The sequence below is a fragment of the Cyprinodon tularosa genome, unplaced genomic scaffold (genome assembly GCF_016077235.1).
Source record: "Cyprinodon tularosa strain WSP-4 unplaced genomic scaffold, ASM1607723v1 ctg1379, whole genome shotgun sequence".
NCBI classification, from domain to species: domain Eukaryota; kingdom Metazoa; phylum Chordata; class Actinopteri; order Cyprinodontiformes; family Cyprinodontidae; genus Cyprinodon; species Cyprinodon tularosa.
In genome coordinates, this window is record NW_024038199.1 from 2,972 (window position 1) to 27,037 (window position 24,066).

The following is a 24,066-nucleotide window of genomic DNA, read 5'->3' on the forward strand; positions in this document are numbered from 1 at the left end:
AGAGAGGTTCTGGGATTCTTCCTGCGTTCCACACTGCTGCGCATCTTGGCTCAACATCACTAAATAATGTTGCTGGGAATGGTAGTGGGAATTTCCTGCATTATCAGCTCTAAATTCACCGGATTCTGGGAAGTTCTGGATAATGCTACAACCCCACACTGAAATTCAACTCATTTCTTCTTGTTTCCTGCTTATTATTGAATAAATCATGAGAGAAACTTTGAAAAAGCAATAAACTTTAACTGGATCAAAGCAGTGAAGAAGAAATCAGACTTTAGCCTGAAGATCCTCAGTGTGGATCAGTAGAATATCAGCCATATGTCTGCAGTTTAGAGTCAACACAACTTTACCATCAGAAATAACAGCATTAAACTAAAACATGGTGACTGACCTCAATTTCTGTAGTTTGCAGAGGGGAGACTGGAGAAAACCGCAGAGCTGCTTCACTCCACCATCTTTCAGGTTGTTGTTGTTGCTCAGGTCCAGTTCTGTCAGATGGGAGGGGTTGGACTGCAGAGCTGAGACTAGAGAAGCACAGCTGATCTCTGACAAACTGCAGCCATTCAATCTGAATAAAGAATAAAAGATGTGTTGAAGCAACTGGAGAGACAGGTTAAAACTAAAATAATGTAAAAATAATTTACAAAAAATTTAGAAAAAATAATTTGAGTGAAAGCTAAAGTCCCAGAAAAATTATCAAGTTAAAGTAGTAAACCAAGCAGAACCAGAACATGTTCTAATGATGTGTGAAGGTCCAGATCAAAGGGTGTTTATTAATCTCCTCCAGGAGAACCCTGTGTTGGACAAAGAGCAGAGCTGCAACCAACACAATCCAGAACCAAAAAAGCAGCATCAACTGCAAGAAGAAATAGATGAGAAAAGAGTTCAGAGGAAAAGTCTTCAAACACATCCCAGCATTTATCTTGGCTTCTGTTCATCTCCTGCCAACCGGTCGCTTCCTAGTTGGATTGAAGGAGGAATAAATGAATGTTTAATACGATTGTGTTTCCATAAAGGAACCCTGGATCTTCTCATTGACTTTGATCAAACACTCAGATGACAGCTCATGTTCTGTCTCCAAATCAATGTTGGTAGCCTGTTTAATCGATGACCCGTCCAAACAGATCTGATACCTTAGATGGGATCAGTGTCCCCATGATCCTATTGGTTGTATTCACTAAAGACAGCCAACTTCAGCTAGTAACCACTGATCAGGCCCGAAATCTAGGTGTAGTGCTGGATTCAGAATTGATCCTTCAAAAGCATTTAAAGACAATTACAACGTTGGCTTTCTATAGCCTGAAGAACATTTCCAGGATTAAAGGACTAATGTCTCAGCATGATCTAGAAAAAACTAATCCATGTGTTTATTTTTAGTCGAATTGATTACTGCAACAGTGTTTTCACAAGTCTGTCTAAAAAGTGGATCAGACAGCTGCAGCTGATCCAGAACGCTGCTGCCCGTGTCCTCACTAAGACTAAAAAAGTAGAGCACATCACCCCAGTTCTAAAGTCCTTATACTGGCTCCCTTTATTTCAAAGAATAGTCTTTAAAATACTTATGTTAGTCTATAAATCTCTGAATGGCTTAGCACCTAAATACATCACAGACTTGCTATCAGTGTATCAACCCTCCAGACCACTCAGGTCTTCTGGCTCCAGCCTGCTCTGCATACCTAGAACCAGAACTAAACATGGAGAAGCAGCATTTAGTTCCTATGCTCCACTTATATGGAACAAACTTTTTAGAAAACTGCAAAAGTGTGGAAAGCTTGAGTTCCTTTAAATTAAGACTAAAAACACATTTGTTTAGGATTGCCTTTGACTGTTCTAGTTAAACAGTCCAACTGAAACCTAATTAGTTTAACTTTTTTATTTACTTTAGTCCAACTATTTTTAAAGGTCTTTTTTGTTTCTGCATTATTTATTTTTTTTCCCCTACTTGCTTTGATTCTGTTTTATTTTCCTATATTTTAATCATGTACTGAATTGTGCTATACAAATACATTTGCCTTGCCCTTGCCTTGCCTTCAAAACAACTTTACCATCAGAAATAACAGCATTAAACTAAAACATGGTGACTGACCTCAATGTCTGTAGTTTGCAGAGGGGAGACTGGAGAAAACCACAGAGCTGCTTCACTCCACCATCTTTCAGGTTGTTGTTGTTGCTCAGGTCCAGTTCTGTCAGATGGGAGGGGTTGGACTTCAGAGCTGAGACCAGAGAAGCACAGCTGATCTCTGACAAACTGCAGCCATTCAATCTGAATAAAGAATAAAAGACGTGTTGAAGCAACTGGAGAGACAGGTTAAAACTAAAATAATGAAAAAAAATAATTTGAGTGAAAGCTAAAGTCCCAGAAAAATGATCAAGTTAAAGTAGTAAACCAAGCAGAACCAGAACATGTTCTAATGACGTGTGAAGGTCCAGATCAAGGGGTGTTTATTAATCTCCTCCAGGAGAACCCTGTGTTGGACAAAGAGCAGAGCTGCAACCAACACAATCCAGAACCAAAAAAGCAGCATCAACTGCAAGAAGAAATAGATGAGAAAAAAGTTCAGAGGAAAAGTCTTCAAACACATCCCAGCATTTATCTTGGCTCTTGTTCATCTCCTGCCTACCGGTCTCTTACTAGTTGGATTGAAGGAGGAATAAATGAATGTTTAATACGATTGTGTTTCCATAAAGGAACCCTGGATCTTCTCCCTGACTTTGAGCAAACACTCAGATGACAGCTCATGTTCTGTCTCCAAATCAATGTTGGTAGCCTGTTTAATCGATGACCCGTCCAAACAGATCTGATACCTTAGATGGGATCAGTGTCCCCATGATCCTATTGGTTGTATTCACTAAAGACAGCCAACTTCAGCTAGTAACCACTGATCAGGCCCGAAATCTAGGTGTAGTGCTGGATTCAGAATTGATCCTTCAAAAGCATTTAAAGACAATTACAACGTTGGCTTTCTATAGCCTGAAGAACATTTCCAGGATTAAAGGACTAATGTCTCAGCATGATCTGGAAAAAACTAATCCATGTGTTTATTTTTAGTCAAATTGATTACTGCAACGGTGTTTTCACAAGTCTGCCTAAAAAGTGGATCAGACAGCTGCAGCTGATGCAGAACGCTGCTGCCCGTGTCCTCACTAAGACTAAAAAAGTAGAGCACATCACCCCAGTTCTAAAGTCCTTACACTGGCTCCCTGTATTTCAAAGAATAGTCTTTAAAATACTTATGTTAGTCTATAAATCTCTGAATGGCTTAGCATCTAAATACATCACAGACTTGCTATCAGTGTATCAACCCTCCAGACCACTCAGGTCTTCTGGCTCCAGCCTGCTCTGCATACCTAGAACCAGAACTAAACATGGAGAAGCAGCATTTAGTTCCTATGCTCCACTTATCTGGAACAAACTTCCAGAAAACTGTAAAAGTGCGGAAAGCTTGAGTTCCTTTAAATTAAGACTAAAAACACATTTGTTTAGGATTGCCTTCGACTGTTCTAGTTAAACAGTTCAACAAAAAACATGTTTTTGTTGGAAGAAGTTCCACCTTTCTCCAGCAGAGTCCGCCGTGGATCCTTCTGAGTGAGCCTCCTGCACAGCTGCAGCCCATCAAGATCATCAGACCATATAAGCTGTCTTCAGACCTTGCCTCAACGCCGCAGTGTTGATCCAGTTGGTCAGCGCCTTGCCTCTTTTTTGTTTCTGCATTATTTATTTTTTTCCCCTACTTGCTTTGATTCTGTTTTTTTCCCTATATTTTAATCATGTACTGAATTGTGCTATACAAATACATTTGCCTTGCCCTTGCCTTGCCTTCAAAACAACTTTACCATCAGAAATATCAGCACTAAACTAAAATATGGTGACTGACCTCAATGTCTGTAGTTTGCAGAGGGGAGACTGGAGAAAACCAAAGAGCTGCTTCACTCCACCATCTTTCAGGTTGTTGTTGCTCAGGTCCAGTTCTGTCAGATGGGAGGGGTTGGACTTCAGAGCCAAGACCAGAAAAACACAGCTGATCTCTGACAACCTACAGCCATTCAATCTGAATAAAGATTAAAAGATGTGTTGAAGCAACTGAGGAAACAAGTTAAAACTAAAATAATGAAACAATAATGACTATAAATGTAGAAAAATTATTTGAGTGAAAGCTAAAGTCCCAGAAAATGATCAAGTTAAAAGAGTAAACCAAGCAGAACCAGAACATGTTCTAATGACGTGTGAAGGTCCAGATCAAGGTGTGTTTATTAGTCTCCTCCAGGAGAAATCTGTGTTGGACAAAGAGCAGAGCTGCAACACAATCCAGAACCAGAACAACACAAGCAGCATCAACTGCAAGAAGAAATAGATAATGTTCAGAGGAAAAGTCTTCAAACACATCCCAGCATTTATCTTGGCTTCTGTTCATCTCCTGCCTACAATGAATGTTTAATACGATTGTGTTTCCATAAAGGAACCCTGGATTTTCTCCCTGACTTCAATCAAACACTCAGATGACAGCTCATGTTCTGTCTCCAAATGAATGTTGGTAGCCTGTTTAATGATGACCCGTCCAAACAGATCTGGTACTTTAGATGGATTCAGGGTCCCCATGATCCTGTCGGTTGTCTTCACTAAACTGGGAATCTAATGGGAATCTGACCCTTAGGCCTTCCTGATCTTTACAGCTTTAAGATCCTTGGTGACAAACAACACGTGTTGCTAGAAGATTTCAGTCGGACCTTCAGTTGTTCTGCTGGTAATCAAATGGTCTTTAACAACTAAACCAGTGGCATCTCCTGGACTTTATTCCCGGCTCCGGCACCAGATTTTTTTTTTTTTCACTTGGAAAAATTAACTTAGCCGTGCTACAATATTAAATGATATGAAGTTTTTGTATTTCCCAGCTCTGAGATCAGGTCTCTCCTATCCTGGTTTCTCTTCATTGGCTTCCTGTTAAATCAAGAATATAATTTAAAATCCTCCTTCTCACATACAGGTGCTGGTCATAAAATTAGAATATCATGAAAAAGTAGATTGATTTCAGTAATTCCATTTAAAAAGTGAAACTTGTATATTATATTCATACATTACATACAAACTCATATATTTCAGATGTTTATTTTGTTTAATTTTGATGATTACAAATGACAACAAATGAAAATCTCAAATTCATCATATCAGAAAATTAGAATATTGTGAAAAGGTTCAAAATTGATGGCCCCTGGTGCCACACTCTAATCAGCTAATTAACTCAAACCACCTGCAAAAGCCTTTAAATGGTCTTTCAGTCTAGTTCTATAGGCTACACAATCATGGGGAAGACTGCTGACTTGACAGTTGTCCAAAAGACGACCATCGACACCTTGCACAAGGAGGGCAAGACACAAAAGGTCATCGCTAAAGAGGCTGGCTGTTCACAGAGCTCAGTGTCCAAGCACATTAATAGAGAGGCGAAGGGAAGGAAAAGATGTGGTCGAAAAAAGTGTACAAGCAAGAGAGATAACCGCACCCTGGAGAGGATTGTGAAACAAAACCCATTCAAAAATGTGGGGGAGATTCACAAAGAGTGGACTGCAGCTGGAGTGAGTGCTTCAAGAACCACCACACACAGACGTATGAAAGACATGGGTTTCTGCTGTCGCATTCCTTGTGTCAAGCCACTCTTGAACCACAGACAGCGTCAGAAGCGTCTTGCCTGGGCTAAAGAGAAACAGGACTGGACTGCTGGTGAGTGGTCCAAAGTCATGTTCTCTGATGAAAGTAAATTTTGCATTTCCTTTGGAAATCAAGGTCCCAGAGTCTGGAGGAAAAGAAGAGAGGCACTTCATCCACGTTGCTTGAAGTCCAGTGTAAAGTTTCCACAGTCAGTGATGGTTTGGGGTGCCATGTCATCTGCTGGTGTTGGTCCATTGTGTTTTCTGAGGTCCAGGGTCAACGCAGCCACATACCAGGAAGTTTTAGAGCACTTCATGCTTCCTGCAGCTGACCAACTTTTTGGAGATGCAGATTTCATTTTCCAACAGGACTTGGCACCTGCACACAGTGCCAAAGCTACCAGTACCTGGTTGAAGGACCATGGTATCCCTGTTCTTAATTGGCCAGCAAACTCTCCTGACCTTAACCCCATAGAAAATCTATGGGGTATTGTGAAGAAGAAGATGCAATACACCAGACCCAACAATTCAGAAGAGCTAAAAGCCACTATTAGAGCAACCTGGGCTATCATAACACCTGAGCAGTGCCACAGACTGATCGACTCCATGCCACGCCGCATTGCTGCAGTAATACAGGCCAAAGGAGGCCCAACTAAATACTGAGTGCTGTACATGCTCATACTTTTCATGTTCATACTTTTCAGTTGGCCAACATTTCTATAAATCCTTTGTTTTTATTGGTCTTCAGTAATATTCTAATTTTCTGATATGATGAATTTGAGATTTTCATTTGTTGTCATTTGTAATCATCAAAATTAAACAAAATAAACATCTGAAATATATGAGTTTGTATGTAATCTATGAATATAATATACAAGTTTCACTTTTTAAATGGAATTACTGAAATCAATCTACTTTTTCATGATATTCTAATTTTATGACCAGCACCTGTATAAAGCCTTAAATGGCCAAGCTCCATCTGATATCAGAGATCTGATTGTTCTTTATGTTCCTAACAGAGCACATCGCTCTCAATCTGCAGGTTTACTAGTGGTTCCTAGAATTTCTAAAAATAGAATGGGAGGCAGATCTTTTAGTTATCAGGCTCCTCTCCTGTGGAACCAACTACCAGTTTTAGTCCGTGAGGCAGACACCCTGTCTACTTTTAAGGCTAGGCTTAAAACTTTCCTTTTTGATAAAGCTTGTAGTTAGGGTGGCTCAGGTTATCCTGAGCTATCTCTATAGTTATGCTGCTATAGGCTTAGACTTCTGGAGGACATAGGGACCCATTTCATCATTCTGCTTCATTCTCTCTCTGTTCTTTTAGTCTGCAGAATCTGTTAGTTCAATCTCTAACATTCTGCTCTCTCTGCTTTTCCTCAGAGTAGCTTTTCCTCGTCTGTTCCTGTTTGAATGTGACGTCATCCTGGAAAGAAACATCAGCTGTGCTGCTTCCATCAACACCCTTGTTTATAGATATTGGAGAGCGGCCTGTTTTCCAGTGTGATCCTGTGACTGGCTGGATGTGCTCTCTTCGTCCTCTGGCATGGGAGCTGGCTCGGAGCTTGTCTGCCTGGCTGTGTGTTTCCTGGACGGGGCCGCCTTTTACAGCTGCTTTTTGTGTCTCTGCTTCCGTCTCCTTGAACCCCAGTCAGCCTCGGCAGATGGCCGCTCACCCTGAGCCTGGTTCTGCTGGAGGTTTCTTCCTGTTAAAAGGGAGTTCTTCCTCTCCACTGTTGCTACAAGCATGCTTAATGTGAGGGATTGTATTTGAGTCAATGAGTCGATGCAATCAACTGGTTTTCCTTAGATAGAAAACTTTGTATCAATTTGACTGTATGATCTGGTTGAAGTGTAAAGTGCCTTGAGATGACATGTGTTGTGAATTTGGCACTATATAAGTAAACTGAATTGAATTGATTAATGCAACACAGACACAGCACTATGACCAATAAAGAGAAGTTTGTGTGGAAGAGGCATTCATTCATGTTTTATTGGCTCTCAGTGCTGATACTTCTCATTTCACAAGAACAGGAGTTTGAACGAAAGTTACGACTGTTACTACGGTTATATGAATCCCGGATTACCGCGAGAGGCGGTGCTTAGCACAAATGATCACACTTGCGCTTGCACAGGTCGAGAATGTTATACAACATAGTCATGTGTGACCCCCTGTAACACTGGTGAGTGCATATAGTCACTTGACAGCAACAGCTCAGTCCCTTAATCTTCTCGTGAAAAACACAATGATTCCGAGGGACAGAGTGCTCTGGCGGTCATCCGGGATTCATAGAACCGTAGTCACAGTCGTAACTTTCGTTCTATTTCATCCCTACTGACCGCCAGAGGCGGTGCTTAAAGCACGGATGACGATGACCAACAGAGTCCTGAGGAATCACACAGCAACAACAACCAGAAACATGCCCACCTCACTGGGAAGTTGCTGCTCGCTGGGACAGGATCCCCTGCGTTCGGTGAGGGGTGGCCAGGTTAACCCTGTCAACCTAGCAAAGGTATTCAGGGATGACCAAGAGGCTGCTGAACAAATAGCCTCTAGAGTGACACCAGTCATAGCAGCCCATGACACACTGACCTCCCTGGTGGAATGGCACCATACACCAGCGGGGGGTTGGAGGCCCTGCCAAATGTACACTTGTTCCACTACATCCACAATCCAACGCGCGAGGCACTGTTCAGAAAGGGCCTGCCCCTTGCGGGGCCCCGCGTAGCAAACAAACAGACTATCCAACTGCCAGAGAGAAGCTGTGCAACTGACGTATGGCTTTCAGTGCCCGAAGAGGGCAGAGAAGCTCATAAGGCCCATCCGCATCAAGGCGACCAAGCTGGAGGGGCACAGTGTGGCTCACAGAAGCCACTTTAGGAAGAAACGCTGTATCAGGCCAAAGAGTAACACCCCAACCAGCCGGGTTCCAACGGCAGCAGGACTCGTGAACAGACAAGGCATGTAGTTCACCCACCCGTTTTGCCGAGGCCATGGCGAAGAGAAAAGCTGTCTTCTTTGACACACACTCAAGGCTTGCCTCTGCCAATGGTTCAAAGGGAGGAGAGTGCAGGGCAGCGAGGACAATAGAGAGGTCCCACACCGGCACAACAGGGCGTGTGGGAGGGTGCAACCTTGAGAAAGCAGTGCTTGAAGGAAGGTTACAATAACAGAAATAGGTCAGTGTACAGGGTCCTCATTTCTTTCCTGACACCAGCGGCTAAAAGCCTTCCACTTATGGGCGTACACCAGTCGCGTAGTAGGGGCCCTGGCTTTATTCATCGTGTGTCCGATGTCCCCGCCATACTCAGAGAGAAACGCCGGGCCCTGTAGTGGCCAGACCCAGAGTTGGAGGCGACTGGGATTGGGATGCAGGATCTGACCGCCCAGTTTGACAGCAGGTCAATCGGAACATGAAAATATGCATTCTTCAAGTCGACCAAGATGAACCAGTCACCTGGGGAAATTGCCTGAAGCACATCGGATGCTCAACATGTGGAAGGGGATGGATTTCATGAAAAGATTCAGACCTTTCAGGTCCAGAATTGAGTCCCCAGTCTTTTTCGGAATTATAAAATACTTCGAGTGACAGCCCCCTGGATCCCGCAGGGGGTGAACAAGCAATATAGCACCCTTGGCCAGCAAGGTGTCTATCTCTTGGCTCAGAGCCTGAGCCTTTACCTGGTCATGAATCACCGTCATCCTGACTTGACCAGGGACAGGGGGGCGGCAGCGGAACTGTAGTGCCTAACCCTGGGTAAGTGTACACACCACATATGGATCGGAAAAAAGAGTGGCCCAGCAACCGAGCTGGTCCGGGGTAAAGTGTTCCACCGCCAGCCCAATGATGTCATCTCCGAGCCCTCCTGCCATTCGGGGCGGCGGAAGGGTTGCCGAGTTGCCCGCCTGGGTTGAGGAGCGACATGAGCCCGACCTCCAGATGGATCCCACTGGCCATGGGCAGGCCTTGCAGCAGGCCCTGCAGAAAACCGTGGCTGCACCAAGCAAGCTGTAGTCCGGGCAGGATAAATATGTGACAGGGACACAGAGGCACTCCCAGCAGGACGCTGCACTCATCCTGACCGGCCAACTGCTGCCTGGTACGCAAGGCCTCGGCCGACCACTTCAGGGATGCAAGTGCAGCGGAGCCAAACAACTCCCCAGGAACCACTGGAAGGCCCATCAGGGTCGTTCTACATGCCTCTGTCAGAGGAGACTGAGCCAGCCAGACCTGGCGATGTGCCTGAAGAAGGGTAGACAGGACACATCCAACCTCCCTCGACAGATGAGCGAATGCATAGAGGGATGCGTCCATCAGTCCTTGGGTAGGTGCATCACTCGCGACACCCTCCAAGGAAGCTGAGAGACCCAGCATGCGACAGGGAATTTCCAAGTCGCCCCAAACGAGACCCAGAGTCATATGCTCTACAGTGCAGATCGTCAGGGACACGGCACTGAGGACGAGGGCACCTTGCATTAGCCCTCAAAGCCTCATCCGGCCCCACAATGAGGGAAGCTATGGCTGGCTATAAAAGAAAGCATATGGCCCAAGCCAAAACTGGGTGCATTTTGCATGGCCGCCAGTGCCCTGCCATCAGAGGTCAGCCTCAAGAAGGCCTTAGTGTCTGTCCAACAGGCATGGAGCTCCCTCACATACTCTGCAGATGGGGGAACCATAAAGGACGACCTAGTAGTAGGACGCCGAAAGATAGCACTGGAAGCCACAGATTGGTCCTGTGGAGCATCCAGCTGCAACCGGGCTAGAGCAGTTCTCAGAGCGCCTGCTATAGAACCGTCCTCCTCTGACTGAGAGTCAGAAGAGATATGCGACTTCGGTGAGGAGTGAGCCGGAGTAAATATTATCCCAAAAATCAGTGCCAGATGCCGCCAGGGAAAGGGCATCATCATCTAAAGCAGAGACTTCCCAACCAATGCTCTGTCCTTGGCCAGGGTCTCCAGTCAGGCTAGCGCCATGCTCGCCCCTAAGGGACTCGACTAATGCTTTCATCCCCTCGAGCTCAGAAGCGAGCTGAGCTACCTGCCCAGATATGCCCACTGGAATCCTAAGGCTCCTCTTGCTCCTCTTCCGTAGAGGCCCCATAGCCTCAGAAGCCACACATTTCAAAGGCTTGCTGGCGCCTTAAAGGCCAGCCAAACCAGCGTTACATAGGGACAAAGGCAGGACAGAACAATTAGGGCATGCAGGCCCAAACAAGAGGGACACAAAACATGCCCGTCCTCCAACTGGAGAGGGGACACACAAGCTCTACAGCAAGACACGTCCAACATGTCACGCTCACAGGGCTAGGTCAGGTGGAGCTGAAATTGCAACTCTTGACACTCACCCAGCGGACAGATCGGGAGACCCGGTCGAGCAGAGAATGCCACCAGGGGTTCCCCAGCAGCAAGGCTACAATGAGGACTAGCCAAGCTCGGCAGTTAAAGTAAAAAGCAAGCTGAAAAACGGCCGCCTGATGGTAATATAGGCAGGCCCGAAAACGGCTGCAACAGTACACAAAAATAAAGCCCGGAAGCGGCTGCTACGGTAAACAGAAAAGCAAGCCCAGAAGCGGCTGCTACTATAAACAAAAAAGCAAGCCTGGGAGCGGCTCCTACAGTAAACAAAAAAGCAAGCCAGAAAGCAGCAGCTATAGTGATCAAAAAGCAAGCCCAAAGGCGGCTGCTATAGTAAACAAAAAAGCAAGCCCGAAAGCGGCTGCTAAAGTAAAAAAAAAAAGCAAGCCCAAAAGCGGCTGCTACGGTAGTTAACAAGCTGGTCGGAGTCAGCTAACTCCGAGGCACCAGCAACAGGGGGTTGCGGTGAAAATGCGTTCCCGTTCGCCATCGATGAGAAAGAAAACTTACCAGACGAAGAAACCAAGATGTATAGTGAAGAGCTTGCGCAGCCTCTGCAGGGAGAGATGAGCCTCGCAGCTCTGACCTAAGTCTAGAGGCTACCAGCGACAAGCAAAAGTGTCTGACCACCTGTTCAACCTGCATGTGAGAAGATGAAAAGGGACTGAACTGTCGCTGTCACGTGATTATATAGGCTCACCGGTGTCACCGGGGTCACATGTGACTATGTTGGTATAAGATTCTCAACCTATGCATGCGCAAAAGTGATCATTCGTGCTTTAAGCACCGCCTCTGGCGGTCTGTAGGGAAGAAATCAAACCCCTGTTCTCGCCAAATCCGTTCTTGATGAGAACATAGAAAAGTTTGGGCTCTGGCAAAACAGAAGCAGGCAGAACACATCTGTAAAATTGGAACAGAAAGGTACTTGTGACATCACCACAGGTTGGATTAGTCTGGACCAGCATTTCACTTCCTTTTATAACCTTCCTTTTTATAACACAACATAACCAACATCACAAATCGATTGATTAAAGAAAAAGGAATTAAAGATATCAATATTCCAAGAAGGTCTTTGTGCTATTTTCATCTGAGTCTTTATTCAAATAAACAATAAGATAATGGAATGTTTATTTGGATATGATATAGGAATTTTCTATAGAAATTAAATAAAGTTTCCAAACCTGCTCTCATGAGGTGGAAGCACATAAAGTTTATTAAGTATTGAATGCAGAGACAGCGGAGGGCAAAAAGGAGAGAGCTTCACCCTGCTGAAGGGAGCACGTGAGCTAGGCGCAAAGGTGGATGACAGAGCAGAGTTTCTCCAAGTTTAAAGCACACCACACACCTATTGAAAAGTGTGTGGGAGGTTTGTTTACCTGTTCCATGGTCGCTCTTTCTGTCCACTGCCAGCCACCATAGTGGAATTATTATCTTCCTTCTTTCTTTAATGCCAACTCTGCTCTGTGACAACTCTAAAAGGTATCAGCACTGAGAGCTAATAAAACATGGATGAGTGCTGCTTCCAGAAAACTCCTCTTTGGTCATAGGCTCTGTCATAATTTTTCTAGTTGAACCCAGAATGCACACACACACAGAGCTAGTCTTGAGGGTTTATCGAAGGTAATGAATTATGGATGAAGGTAACCAGAGGCTGTACTGGACTAAAGATGGAAGCGTTGTTGTGAGCATCAGCTGTAGTTATCCCCAGAGTTCTTGGTGAGCAGAGTCTGTAATGAGTCCACAGGACCACAGAGAGTATCACTGAGCTGCTGTAAAATCTAGGTGCAGACGATAAAGTTAACAGGGCAAAAGGCTAAGATCCAGCAGTGCAGCAATGAAAACCTGAACCTGACTGGCAAGGTGTGGAATCTGTAGTGACTGAATATGAACCAGCGGGGAAGAGCTAACTGAGGGAGGCTTCGGTAGAGAGGCTGGCAGGTGGAGTGAGTCTAGACCAGGGCTGCTCAAGTCCAGTCCTCAAGAGCTACTATCCTGCAACTTTTTGATGCACCCCATATTTAACACACCTGAATCAGATGAGAGGCTCGTTACCATGCCTCTGCTGGGCTAAATCAGGGGATTGAGCCTTTTGATTCAGGTGTGTTAGAGAAGACATGCATCTAAAAGTTAAAGGATGGTAGCTCTTGAGGACTGGACTTGAGCACCCCTGGTCTAGAATAATTTGTGCTAAACAGGTGTGACCTATTGGTGAGGCAGTAGAGGCTGAGCGGTGTGAGAGAAGGAGGTGCTTTAAAATAGCAGAATGTGACAACCAGACCATAACAGAACCATGACAGCCTCATGCCTGTGTTGCCTTCACTGGATCTGGATTATAACAAAACTCCTTTTTTTAATGTTGTAGGGAGTTTCTCGGGACAAATTGGATTTGACAGCAGCTAAACTTTGTCAAAGTTGTCAAAGTTAAGATGGCTGTCCATTTTAAAACCTCAGTTTGTGGCCATTGGTTTTACAGAATGATCCAGACAGCCCAGGTGTAAAGGTAGGCTCTCTGAAGCGCCTCCAAAACAAAGAATTTCCCAGACTGACACAAAATGTGCACTGCCCTGCTCTTCCTCTGATCCCCACCTAATGCTCCAAACCAGATAACAGGATATTATGACCCACTCTATCAAAGGCTGCTTTCACTGGCCAGGAACATTTCACAGCAAGCAGAAGCAGACAAACCTGGCGACATTTTCACTGGTTTAGTGTTTGGTTTGAATGCACCAATTGATCAAATTAGTAAACTATAAGAACATTATTTTCCCTCTGGAAAGAGGGATTAAATTATAAAAAAAAAATAGAATCAAAATTACTTTAATAATCCCTGGAAGGAAATTATTTTCTCGCAGTGCACCCATTTATAGAAGAGAGAAAATAGTTCTGGATAATGCTGCAACCCCACACTGAAATTCAGCTCATTGTTTAATGTTTCCTGCTTATTATTAAATATATCATAAGAGGAAGTTTAAAAAAGAAATAAACTTTAACTGGATCAAAGCAGTGAAGAAGAAATCAGACTTTAGCCTGAAGATCCTCAGTGTGGATCAGTAGAATATCAGCCTTATGTCTGCAGTTTAGAGTCAACACAACTTTACCATCAGAAAAAATCAGCACTAAACTAAAACATGGTGACTGACCTCAGTGTCTGTAGTTTGCAGAGGGGAGACTGGAGAAAACCATAGAGCTTCTTCACTCCACCATCCATCAGGTCGTTGTTGCTCAGGTCCAGTTCTGTCAGATGGGAGGGGTTGGACTTCAGAGCTGAGCCCAGAGAAGCACAGCTGATCTCTGACAAACTGTAGCCATTCAATCTGAAAGAATTAATTACATGTTAAAGCAACTGGAGAGACAGGTTAAAACTAAAATAGTGAAAAAATAAGGAATAAAAATTTAGAAAAATTATTTGCCTACTGCATCAACACCTACAACAACTGCTTAAAATGAAACCCTATGAGTTGACGCAACATTTAATTTCCCTTCTGGATTAATAAAGTATTTTATGAATTGAATTGAATCTATGGAGGAAGATGAGAAACAGCAGAACCAACAATGCAGGTGATCTGAAGGCTGCTATCAAAGCAAGCTGGACTTCCATTGGACCTGATCAGAACCACAGGCTGATCTCCTCCATGCCACGCCACATTGATGCAGTCATTCATGCAAAGGAGCCCAGACCCGCTACTGAGAGCACAGAAATGAACAGAACTTTCAGCAGCCTGACATTTCTGCTTCAAATCTCCTTTTCTGATCTGAGGTCATCGTTACTCTGCAGAAAATAATGAGTCAGCTCATCTGCATCATCAGATTGATTCTAGCAAAGTGTAAAACCAGAGGATCCAGGTTAACAGGAATGGACTCGGAGCGCTGGATTCCTCCTTTAGCTCCACATCTGTTCCACTGAAGGCACCAATGATCTATTACTGCTCTGATCTATAATTTCTATGGTATTTAAGACTGCTAACTAACAGAAACAGATGAATCCAGGTTAACAAGAGCATCCTCAGTGCACCATCTGCCTCATCACTCTGACTACACTAGGGTGACCAAACGTCCGTATTTCCCGGGACATATCCATATTTCACGTCCTGTCCCGGGCGTCCCGGGTTTTTTTTAGAAAGTGAGGAAATGTCCTGATTTTTTTGACGCTGCGTGTGACGTAATCCCTGAGCCGCGTCAGTGCGGGCAGCCCTGTTCTTAATCAGAGGCTCTGTTCGAAATCCTGGGCTGCATCCTCCAAGAACGCGGTCTTCCTAGACTGGATTCTTTGAAGTCCTTGAAAATAAGGAGGCCAGAAGAGTTCTGGCTGTAAATTCGAACAGGTCCACCCTTCGGCGGGTTTTACCGCCGTATGCTCTGTTGCTTAGCAACCGTGAGAGTTGACACACAAAGCAGGAAAAGAATGAATACCGAGGTTTTCAAAACTGTTTGTTTATTTATTTATTTTTTAAAAAGTTAAAGTGAACAAAGAATACACTCACAAGACTCCAGAGTGGAATAAAGGTTCCAACCAGCGGGAGCAGGAACAAATAAAAGCAAATGTAATGATAGAAACCTTAGTCAGTTAAATAAGATGCTGCTGTCATTCTGCACATCTCTGATGTTGCTGCTATTTTCACATAACAATTCCTGGAAAAATGTCCATAGCTGCTTATTGGTTATTAATTCTCCAGTTTTATATTGTTAAAACACTTTACAGAATTGAATTGTTTATATTTTAACTCTTCCCTATTATGTTATTCTTATACATTTTTCTAAGGTCCACATTTGTGTGACAATTTTTAATAATCTTTCTGCTGCTGTAAATTTGCCCATTGTGGGACAATAAAGAGATGTTCTATTCCATAAAAGGGTTAGAAATATATAAGTAAATCTAAACAATGTATGTACAAAATATATCTGCAAAATCTCTAATATTCAAAATCAAAAAATACTTACTTAAGCATATTGTGCAAAACAGCAATAAAAAAATTTATCTCCTATCAGATTTATAGTTCCCACCCTGCAGATATATTAGAATCTGTCCTTAAATTACAGCCAAACCCATTTACACAGTAACAGATAAAAAGCTTTAAATAAACCAAACATTACCGCCACATATCGGACTCTATAACCATTAAAACATCTATTTTCCTTCATCTCAGATGGAACTATTCACAGAGTTGTATTATATTAAACTGAACTTCCAATTTTCACCACTGTTCGGGCCCAAGTAACATTTCCTCTGATCATGGAGCAAATCCCGATGATGAGACATTATTTCTTTCATTGTGCTATTCATTCATTACAGGAATTGTTAAGCATTTTTAATACCAGTAAATACATTTTGAATAAAATTATTGTTTGTTATTGGAGTTATTGCTGTTGACTTTTACTGAAAAGCATTTTTAATAAATCAACTGTAAATATAATGTTATTGTAGGATTACGTAGGCCTACGTTAAGTGAGTGCATGCCACAGACATTTCTATGCATGGGAACAGAGATCCCCCTCTGTTCCCATGCATTGTGGAGGATTTTCATGATTTTTGAAAAGACTCACCCTCTTAACTTTAATTAAAAAAATGCATATGCACAACCCTGAGTGTGCATGAGCTAATTTCTCCTTGTGCACGCTCTGTTTAAAACTTGCTGTTTGCATCGCTCATACAAGCTTACCTTCCAAAAGATTTGCAATTTTTCCACTATGTCAGACCTATGGAAGACCAACTCTGCCATATTTAAAAATAAATAGATGCACAATAAATATGTAAGCATGCAATTAATTGCCCCTCCAAACAAGATAAACAAATAAATAGGTAGAACTTAAATTATACAGCGAGACATAAATGTATATATCTCTTTTAATTAGCTTCCTTATTTATTCGCCTTTGTAATAATTAACCTTATTTATTTATTGTCCATTATAATCTTTAAATTTATTTATTTATTACATATTTTTTAAGTATTTATTTATGTTCCTTTTCATAATATTTTAATCTTTTTTTATTCTTCCTGAGTATTTTTGTACCCTCTCTTTTTCAACACTATTACTGCCTGTCGTTTTTACATTTCTGCCTCATTATGTAAATAAGGAGGGTGTGTCTTAGAGTCTTCTTAGAGACTTCTGCCTATTGGTTGGTTAGCATTTTACTGCATGGCTCCAAGGAGAGGAGAGTCTGAAGTCAGTGGCCGTTTCTTAGTTCACAAGAACGCGATTACTGACTCGTGTTCTCGCCAAGTATGTTCTAGAGAAGAACGCAGGAAAGTCTGGACTCTGGGAGAATGGGAGCATGCAGAATAATCTTGGTCAATTGGAACAGAAGCGTACTGATGACGTCACCACATGCTCTGCTCGTCTTAAGCTGCTTTTCTCATCCTGTTATTAATAGTCTCTAGATAATAATAAATTCTGACTTTTCATTTAGTTGGGGAATAATAATGAACACAGTGAGATAAACATAAATCAAATGAACATTTTGCCAAAACAAAAAATCACCATCAGAGCAAGCGGTCCTTCACACACAGCTATGCAGAGAGAGGGCTGCTGCAGATGGGCTGTGGTTAGTTCTGGCTGCCGTAAGCCTTGGAACTCTGCTGGTTGCGGCGGTCCTCTCAACTTCGGAACATTTTTTTAAATTACGCATTAAATCGGTAAATGGGCCATATATTGACGCTTAAAAGTATAATGTTCTCACCTCAAATGATCTTACAGATTAGATTAGATGAGTTTTATTGATCTCACAGCGGAGACAGTCACTGGTCACATATTGGCATAGTAATTAAAGAAGGTGCAAACAAGGAGGAAAAATGTGCATTAGGAATAAACAATGTATATACAATATATCAAGGTATATACAGTATATCAAGATAAATAAGGATTAAGGTGCAAGTGTACATGTATCACACACAATGAAAAACAAAATAAAAATAAGAAAATAAAAAAAGAAAAAGTATGAGGGAGTAGCACAGAGATTTGAGGTGTCATATGTACAATCAGGATGGCTTATATACAGGTGAATTGACTTTTACATTAAAGTGTAGTAGGTGAGGAGCAATGGTGAGGTAGTGGCATGACTATTCTATTCAGATATATTGCATAGTCAGCATATTGCACAGAATATTGCACAGTCAATAAATAAAAAACTATAATACAGTTGCACAGTGGTTTTTACAGGAGTTATTGTGGTTATGAGTCCAGTCCAGTTTATTGTTGATGTGAACACCCAGGTATTTGAAACTCTCCACAGTTTCTATGTCCTGCCCCTGGATGTTCACGGGGGGGTGGGGTGTTGGTCTTCTCCTGAAGTCAATCACCATCTCCTTGGTCTTACTGATGTTTAGAGACAGATGGTTTCTCTCACACCAGTCCACAAAGTCCATGATGACCGACCGGTATTCCAGCTCGTTCCCCTCTAGACACACAGCCCACAATGGCCGAGTCATCGGAGAACTTCTGGAGGTGGCAGCTGTTGGTGTTGTAGGTGAAGTCCGAGATGTAGAGGGTGCAAAGAAATGGAGACAGGACGGTGCCCGGGGGGGCCCCGGTGCTGCAGAGTGCCACCTCTGACTGGCACCGTGCAGCCGCACGTACTGAGAACGGTCAGTGAGGTAGTTGATGGTCCAGTCAGCTAGATGCTTGTCCACACCAGCGTCCTCCAGCTTCCCCCTCAGCAGCACCAGTCTGATGGTGTTGAAAGCGCTGGAGAAGTCAAAGAACATGACTCAAAGAAAGCCTTCAGCTGATCCAAAATGCTGCAGCCAGAGTTCTGATAAAAATGAAAAAGAGAGATCATATCTCTCTTATCCTGGCTTCTCTTCATTGGCTTCCTGTTAAATCCAGAATAGAATTTAAAATCCTCCTTCTCACATATAAAGCCTTAAATGGCCAAGCTCCATCTGATATCAGAGATCTGATTGTTCCTTATGATCCTAACAGAGCACTTCGCTCTCAATCTGCAGGTTTACTAGTGGTTCCTAGAATTTCTAAAAGTAGAATGGGAGGCAGATCTTTTAGTTCTCAGGCTCCTCTCCTGTGGAACCAACTACCAGTTTTAGTCCGTGAGGCAGACACCCTGTCTACTTTTAAGGCTAGGCTTAAAACTTTCCTTTTTGATAAAGCTTCTAGTTAGAGTGGCTCAGGTTATCCTGAGCTATCTCTATAGTTATGCTGCTATAGGTTTAGACTTCTGGAGGACATAGGGACCCCTTTTTCATCATTCTGCTTCATTCTATCTCTATTCTCCTATTCTGCAGGATTTGTTAGTTCAATCTCTAACGTTCTGCTCTCTCTGCTTTTCCTCAGAGTAGCTTTGCCTCGTCTGTTCCTGTTTGGCTGTGACGCCATCCTGGAAAGAAACATCAGCTGTGCTGCTTCCATCAACACCCTTGTTTATAGATGCTGGAGATCGGGCTCTTTTCCAGTGTGGTCCTGTTTCTCTGACCGTGACTGGCTGGATGTGCTCTCTTCGTCCTCTGTCATGGGAGCTGGCTCGGAGCTCATCTGCCTTTCTTCCTGTTAAAGGGGAGTTTTTCCTCTCCATTGTCGCTACAAGCATGCTTAGTGTGAGGGATTTTATTTGAGTCAATGAGTCAATGCAATCAACTGGTTTTCCTTAGTTGGAAAACTTTGTATCAATTTGACTGTATGATCTGGTTGAACTGTAAAGTGCCTTGAGATGACATGTGTTGTGAATTTGGCGCTATATAAATAAACTGAATTGAATTGACTCTCACAGTGCTCCCAGTGGTCTCCAGGTGGGTGAGCGCCCGCTGCAGCAGGTAGATGATGGCATCATCTACTCCGATGTTGGGCCGGTAGGCGAACTGCAGCGGGTCCAGAGTGGGGCTCACCACGGTGCAAAGGTGGGCGAGGATGAGGCGCTCCATGGTCTTCATCAGGTGAGATGTCAGGGTGACTGGGAGATGGCCATCTAGCCACGTCATCGTGAAGCACATTAAACTAGCATCTCTGTACCTCCTGTGGAAACGCACTAGCGCTGCGAGCTCCTCGGTCTTGTTGCGGAGAGATCTTATGTTTCCCATGACAACCAATAGTAGATAACTCTTCCTCCGCTTCGTCCTTCCACCTATGCAGCCTCTCCTTCCTATTTCTGTAGGGATGTCTGGTTTCTCCGTGTGGTGGGGAGCAGGGCAGCGGCCCAGTAGTCCGAGGAGCTGGTCCCGCTTTTAAACAATGAGCCGTTCGGAGTCGCGGACAAGGGGTCTCCCCTTGCAGCATCAAAAAGTGCCAAAAGTAGCAGAAAGCTAAGCACAATAGTCCTGAAAGTTGGTTTCCTTAGTGTGCATAGTTTTGGAGCACCAGCTACAGTGTTCAATATTATAAAAACACTACAAAAAACACTATAAAAATTAGAAAGTAAAAGGAAAGTAGGAGCCGATGTGACCTGTTCCTGCCTGTGCAGCACCATCTTTTAACATACTTTTATTGAACAACAGCAACAGAAAAGAGAACCTTAAAATAATACTCTGAACTCTGAGTTTAGAAAATGAGCTGCCGACCACTGAGCAGAAAGTGACCCTCTAAGACACGCCCCCTCCTCATTTACATAATGAGGCAGAAACGTAGAAACAACAGCCAGAAATAAATAGGGTAAAAAATACAAAGGAAGAATAAAACAGACAATAATATTATATCATGCACAAAGATAAATACTTAAAAACTAAGTAATACATAAATTAATTTTAAGATTAGAAGGGACAATAAATAAGGTAATTATTACAAACAAATAAAATAAACTAATTAAAAGAGATATATACACTGTATAATTTAAATTCTTTTTTCCTCCAAAGCTTATTTATGCTTTAACATGTGTGTCAAGTTTTTGTTGTTATTTTGATTTTCCCTCAGTAATTCTCCACTTGAAAGAGCGCAGTCGGCAAGGAACAACTCAGAACAAGGATTTCCCCTTTTTGTTTTTTATTGAAATTTGTTTTCTTGATTTGATTGGTGAAGGGGTCATTCAGTCATTCAGATTGAAAACCTTGAACACAAGAGTAACAGGAGATATTGTGTAATTTTCAAGTTTAAACAAACACAAATCATTAAATTGTAAAAATAAAGATCATAAAGTAAGTACTAATTTTATTACTAATTACAACTAATTTTGAATGCAACCAACCTAGCAATGCCTTAGCATTAAGTCAGCATAAGTGCCAATAAATCTTTAAGTTTTAGCAATAATCTCCCATAAATAAATATATTTTGTTTTACATTTAACTTAACAAGTAAATATGATATGCAGATAGTGGAATGTCAAACAAAAGCACAAGTCCAATAAAGCCATCGGGTTTGCTGTTCCAAACAATTGGACGGGTTTGTGTCACTAATTTAAACAATAAGCTGCATCGTCAAGCTTAACATAAACTTCAGACTTCAAGCTAGGCAAACAAATTAAGTGAAAATATTTAACTGAAAGCCAGTTACATTAAAATAAACTAAGTCAGATGCCAACCGAGACAAAACATTTTACATGTGCACATGTAACATACACTCACCGGCCACTTTATTAGGTACACCTGTCCAACTGCTCGTTAACACTTAATTTCTAAGCAGCCAATCACATGGCGGCAACTCAGTGCATTTAGGCATGTACACATGGTCAAGACAATCTCCTGCAGTTCAAACCGAGCATCAGTATGGGGAAGAAAGGTGATTTGAGTGACTTTGAATGTGGCATGATTGTTGGTGCCAGAAGGGCTGGTCTGAGTATTTCAGAAACTGGTGATCTACTGGGATTTTCACGCACAACTATCTCTAGGGTTTACAGAGAATGGTCCGAAAAAGAAAAAACATCCAGTGAGCGGCAGTTCTATGGGCGGAAATGCCTTGTTGATGCCAGAGGTCAGAGGAGAATGGCCAGACTGGTTCGAGCTGATAGAAGGGCAACAGTGACTCAAATAACCACCCGTCACAACCAAGGTGGGCAGAAGAGCATCTCTGAACGCACAGTACGTGGAACTTTGAGGCAGATGGGCTACAGCAGCAGAAGACCACACCGGGGTGCCACTCCTTTCAGCTAAGAACAGGAAACTGAGGCTACAATTTTCACAAGCTCATCGAAATTGGACAATAGAAGATTGGAAAAACGTTGCCTGGTCTGATGAGTCTCGATTTCTGCTGCAACATTCCGATGGTAGAGTCAGAATTTGGCATCTACAACATGAAAGCATGGATCCATCCTGCCTTGTATCAACGGTTCAGGCTGGTTATGGTGGTGTCATGGTGTGGGGAATATTTTCTTGGCCCTCTTTGGGCCCCTTGGTACCAATTGAGCATCGTTGCAACACCACAGCCTACCTGAGTATTGTACCTTTATGACCACAATGTACCCAACTTCTGATGGCTACTTTCAGCAGGATAATGCGCCATGTCATAAAGCTGGAATCATCTCAGACCGGTTTCTTGAACATGACAATGAGTTCACTGTACTCAAATGGCCTCCACATTCACCAGATCTCAATCCAATAGAGCATCTTTGGGATGTGGTGGAACGGGAGATTCGCATCATGGATGTGCAGCCGACAAATCTGCGGCAACTGTGTGATGTCATCATGTCAATATGGACCAAACTCCCTGAGGAATGCTTCCAGCACCTTGTTGAATCTATGCCACCAAGAATTGAGGCAGTTCTGAAGGCAAAAGGGGGTTCAACACGTCAATAGCATCGGGTACCTAATAAAGTGGCTGGTGAGTGTAGTTACAAGTTTATCCTTTCCACTTCCACAACAACAGGTGAGTAATTCAAGAAAGTCAAATCTCCTACCAGTTGCGTTAGACGGTGAACTGAGGGAATTTAATTTTCTTGGTTTGGCTTGATTCTTCAAACTTTTGCTCTCAACAAACTTTCCTCATTTGTCCTCTATAGCATGTGTTGAACTGATGTTCAAGATGGCCGTCTAACAGGAAGTTCCTCCTCTTGACAGGAAGTTGGTTGGAGTGCTTTGCTGGCGATGTTGCAAAATGCTAAGATTGATTGCAACCTGCAGGTCCGCCTAAAGATTTGTTTTGTTTATGGAAGTGAATAAAAGAGGTTTTTTGGTCGTGCTTTTTGTCAGCTGGCGTGACGCCTCCCACTTGACCTCTCGGTTTTGGAACTTGGGGAGGTCACAAACGTTGTGGATGGTCAATGTTTGTTGTTTTTATAGTTGATGATGATTTTTGTTCTTCAATAGGTATGAGGAAAATGACCAGTCGTACATCCCTGTGCAGAATTGTAGAGGGGGTTTTTGTTGTACATTTGCTTATTGTTTGGTCAGATTTCATGGTCGAGATTGGGTAGCTGGGGAAGGTTCGGACATGAACATCTCTGACAATGCCCTTCTTGTAAGGATTGACGCTGATGACTGGCCAGTTTTTACTGACTCCTCAATGACAGGAGACAATGTCTCCTGTGGCTACATTTCTGTATGTTGTGTGCAACTTGCTCCTGATGAAGAGATTGGGCCCCGCCAACTGGCTCCACTTCCTCCAGAACTGGTTAACTTCTGTTTGAATTACTCTTAGCCTTTTGTAGGGGTAGCCATCAAAATCAAAAATCAAAGCTTCCGATGTGTCCTCTTAGTCCTGTTCTCCCAAGTAGAACAGTCCTCTCTGCTTTGGATTCAGGTATCTATGGGTCTCTGATTGGCAAGGTTTGTAGCCATGTAAAGGGAGGTTTGGAACTCAATTAAAGTAAAGGACCCGTCTCCTCCCAGGTTGTGCAGGGCGCGCTTCACGATGCGTACAGCAACCTCTGCAGCTCCATTTCTATGAGGGGAATTAGCGGGGTGAAGTTTACTGCTCCATTCTGTCCCATGCTTGGAGACTTCATTCTCATCCTCTGACAATTGCAGATGGCCAAGAAAGGTGTACAGGTCATTGAGAGCAGGTTTGGCACCCACAAAGTTTTTCCCAGAGTCTGACCACAGCTTCTTCAGATGTCCCCTAGTGCTGTGAATCTTTTGTAGGCCAGCAGGAAACCTTCAGAAGACTGGTCACTTACAACGTCTGAGTGCAGAGCTCGGGATGCCATACAGCAGAAGACTAACCCTCATACCTTGAGCCTTGATTTCTTCTTCACTTCATCCTTC

General features: G+C 43.1%; 1 protein-coding gene across 1 annotated transcript in view; it reads right to left on the bottom strand.

Moving 5' to 3' along the window:
• Window positions 1-236: 236 nt before the first annotated feature.
• Window positions 237-24,066, bottom strand: part of LOC119778741 (NACHT, LRR and PYD domains-containing protein 12-like) — a 43,139-nt gene continuing 19,309 nt past the window's right edge. The window contains exons 4-7 of the mRNA XM_038278101.1: window positions 14,137-14,310; window positions 3,876-4,049; window positions 2,087-2,263; window positions 237-568 (exon numbers count right to left, since the gene is read on the bottom strand). Coding sequence (XP_038134029.1) covers window positions 373-568; window positions 2,087-2,263; window positions 3,876-4,049; window positions 14,137-14,310 — 721 coding nt within the window. The 3' untranslated portion in view covers window positions 237-372. The remainder of the gene's footprint in view (window positions 569-2,086; window positions 2,264-3,875; window positions 4,050-14,136; window positions 14,311-24,066) is intronic.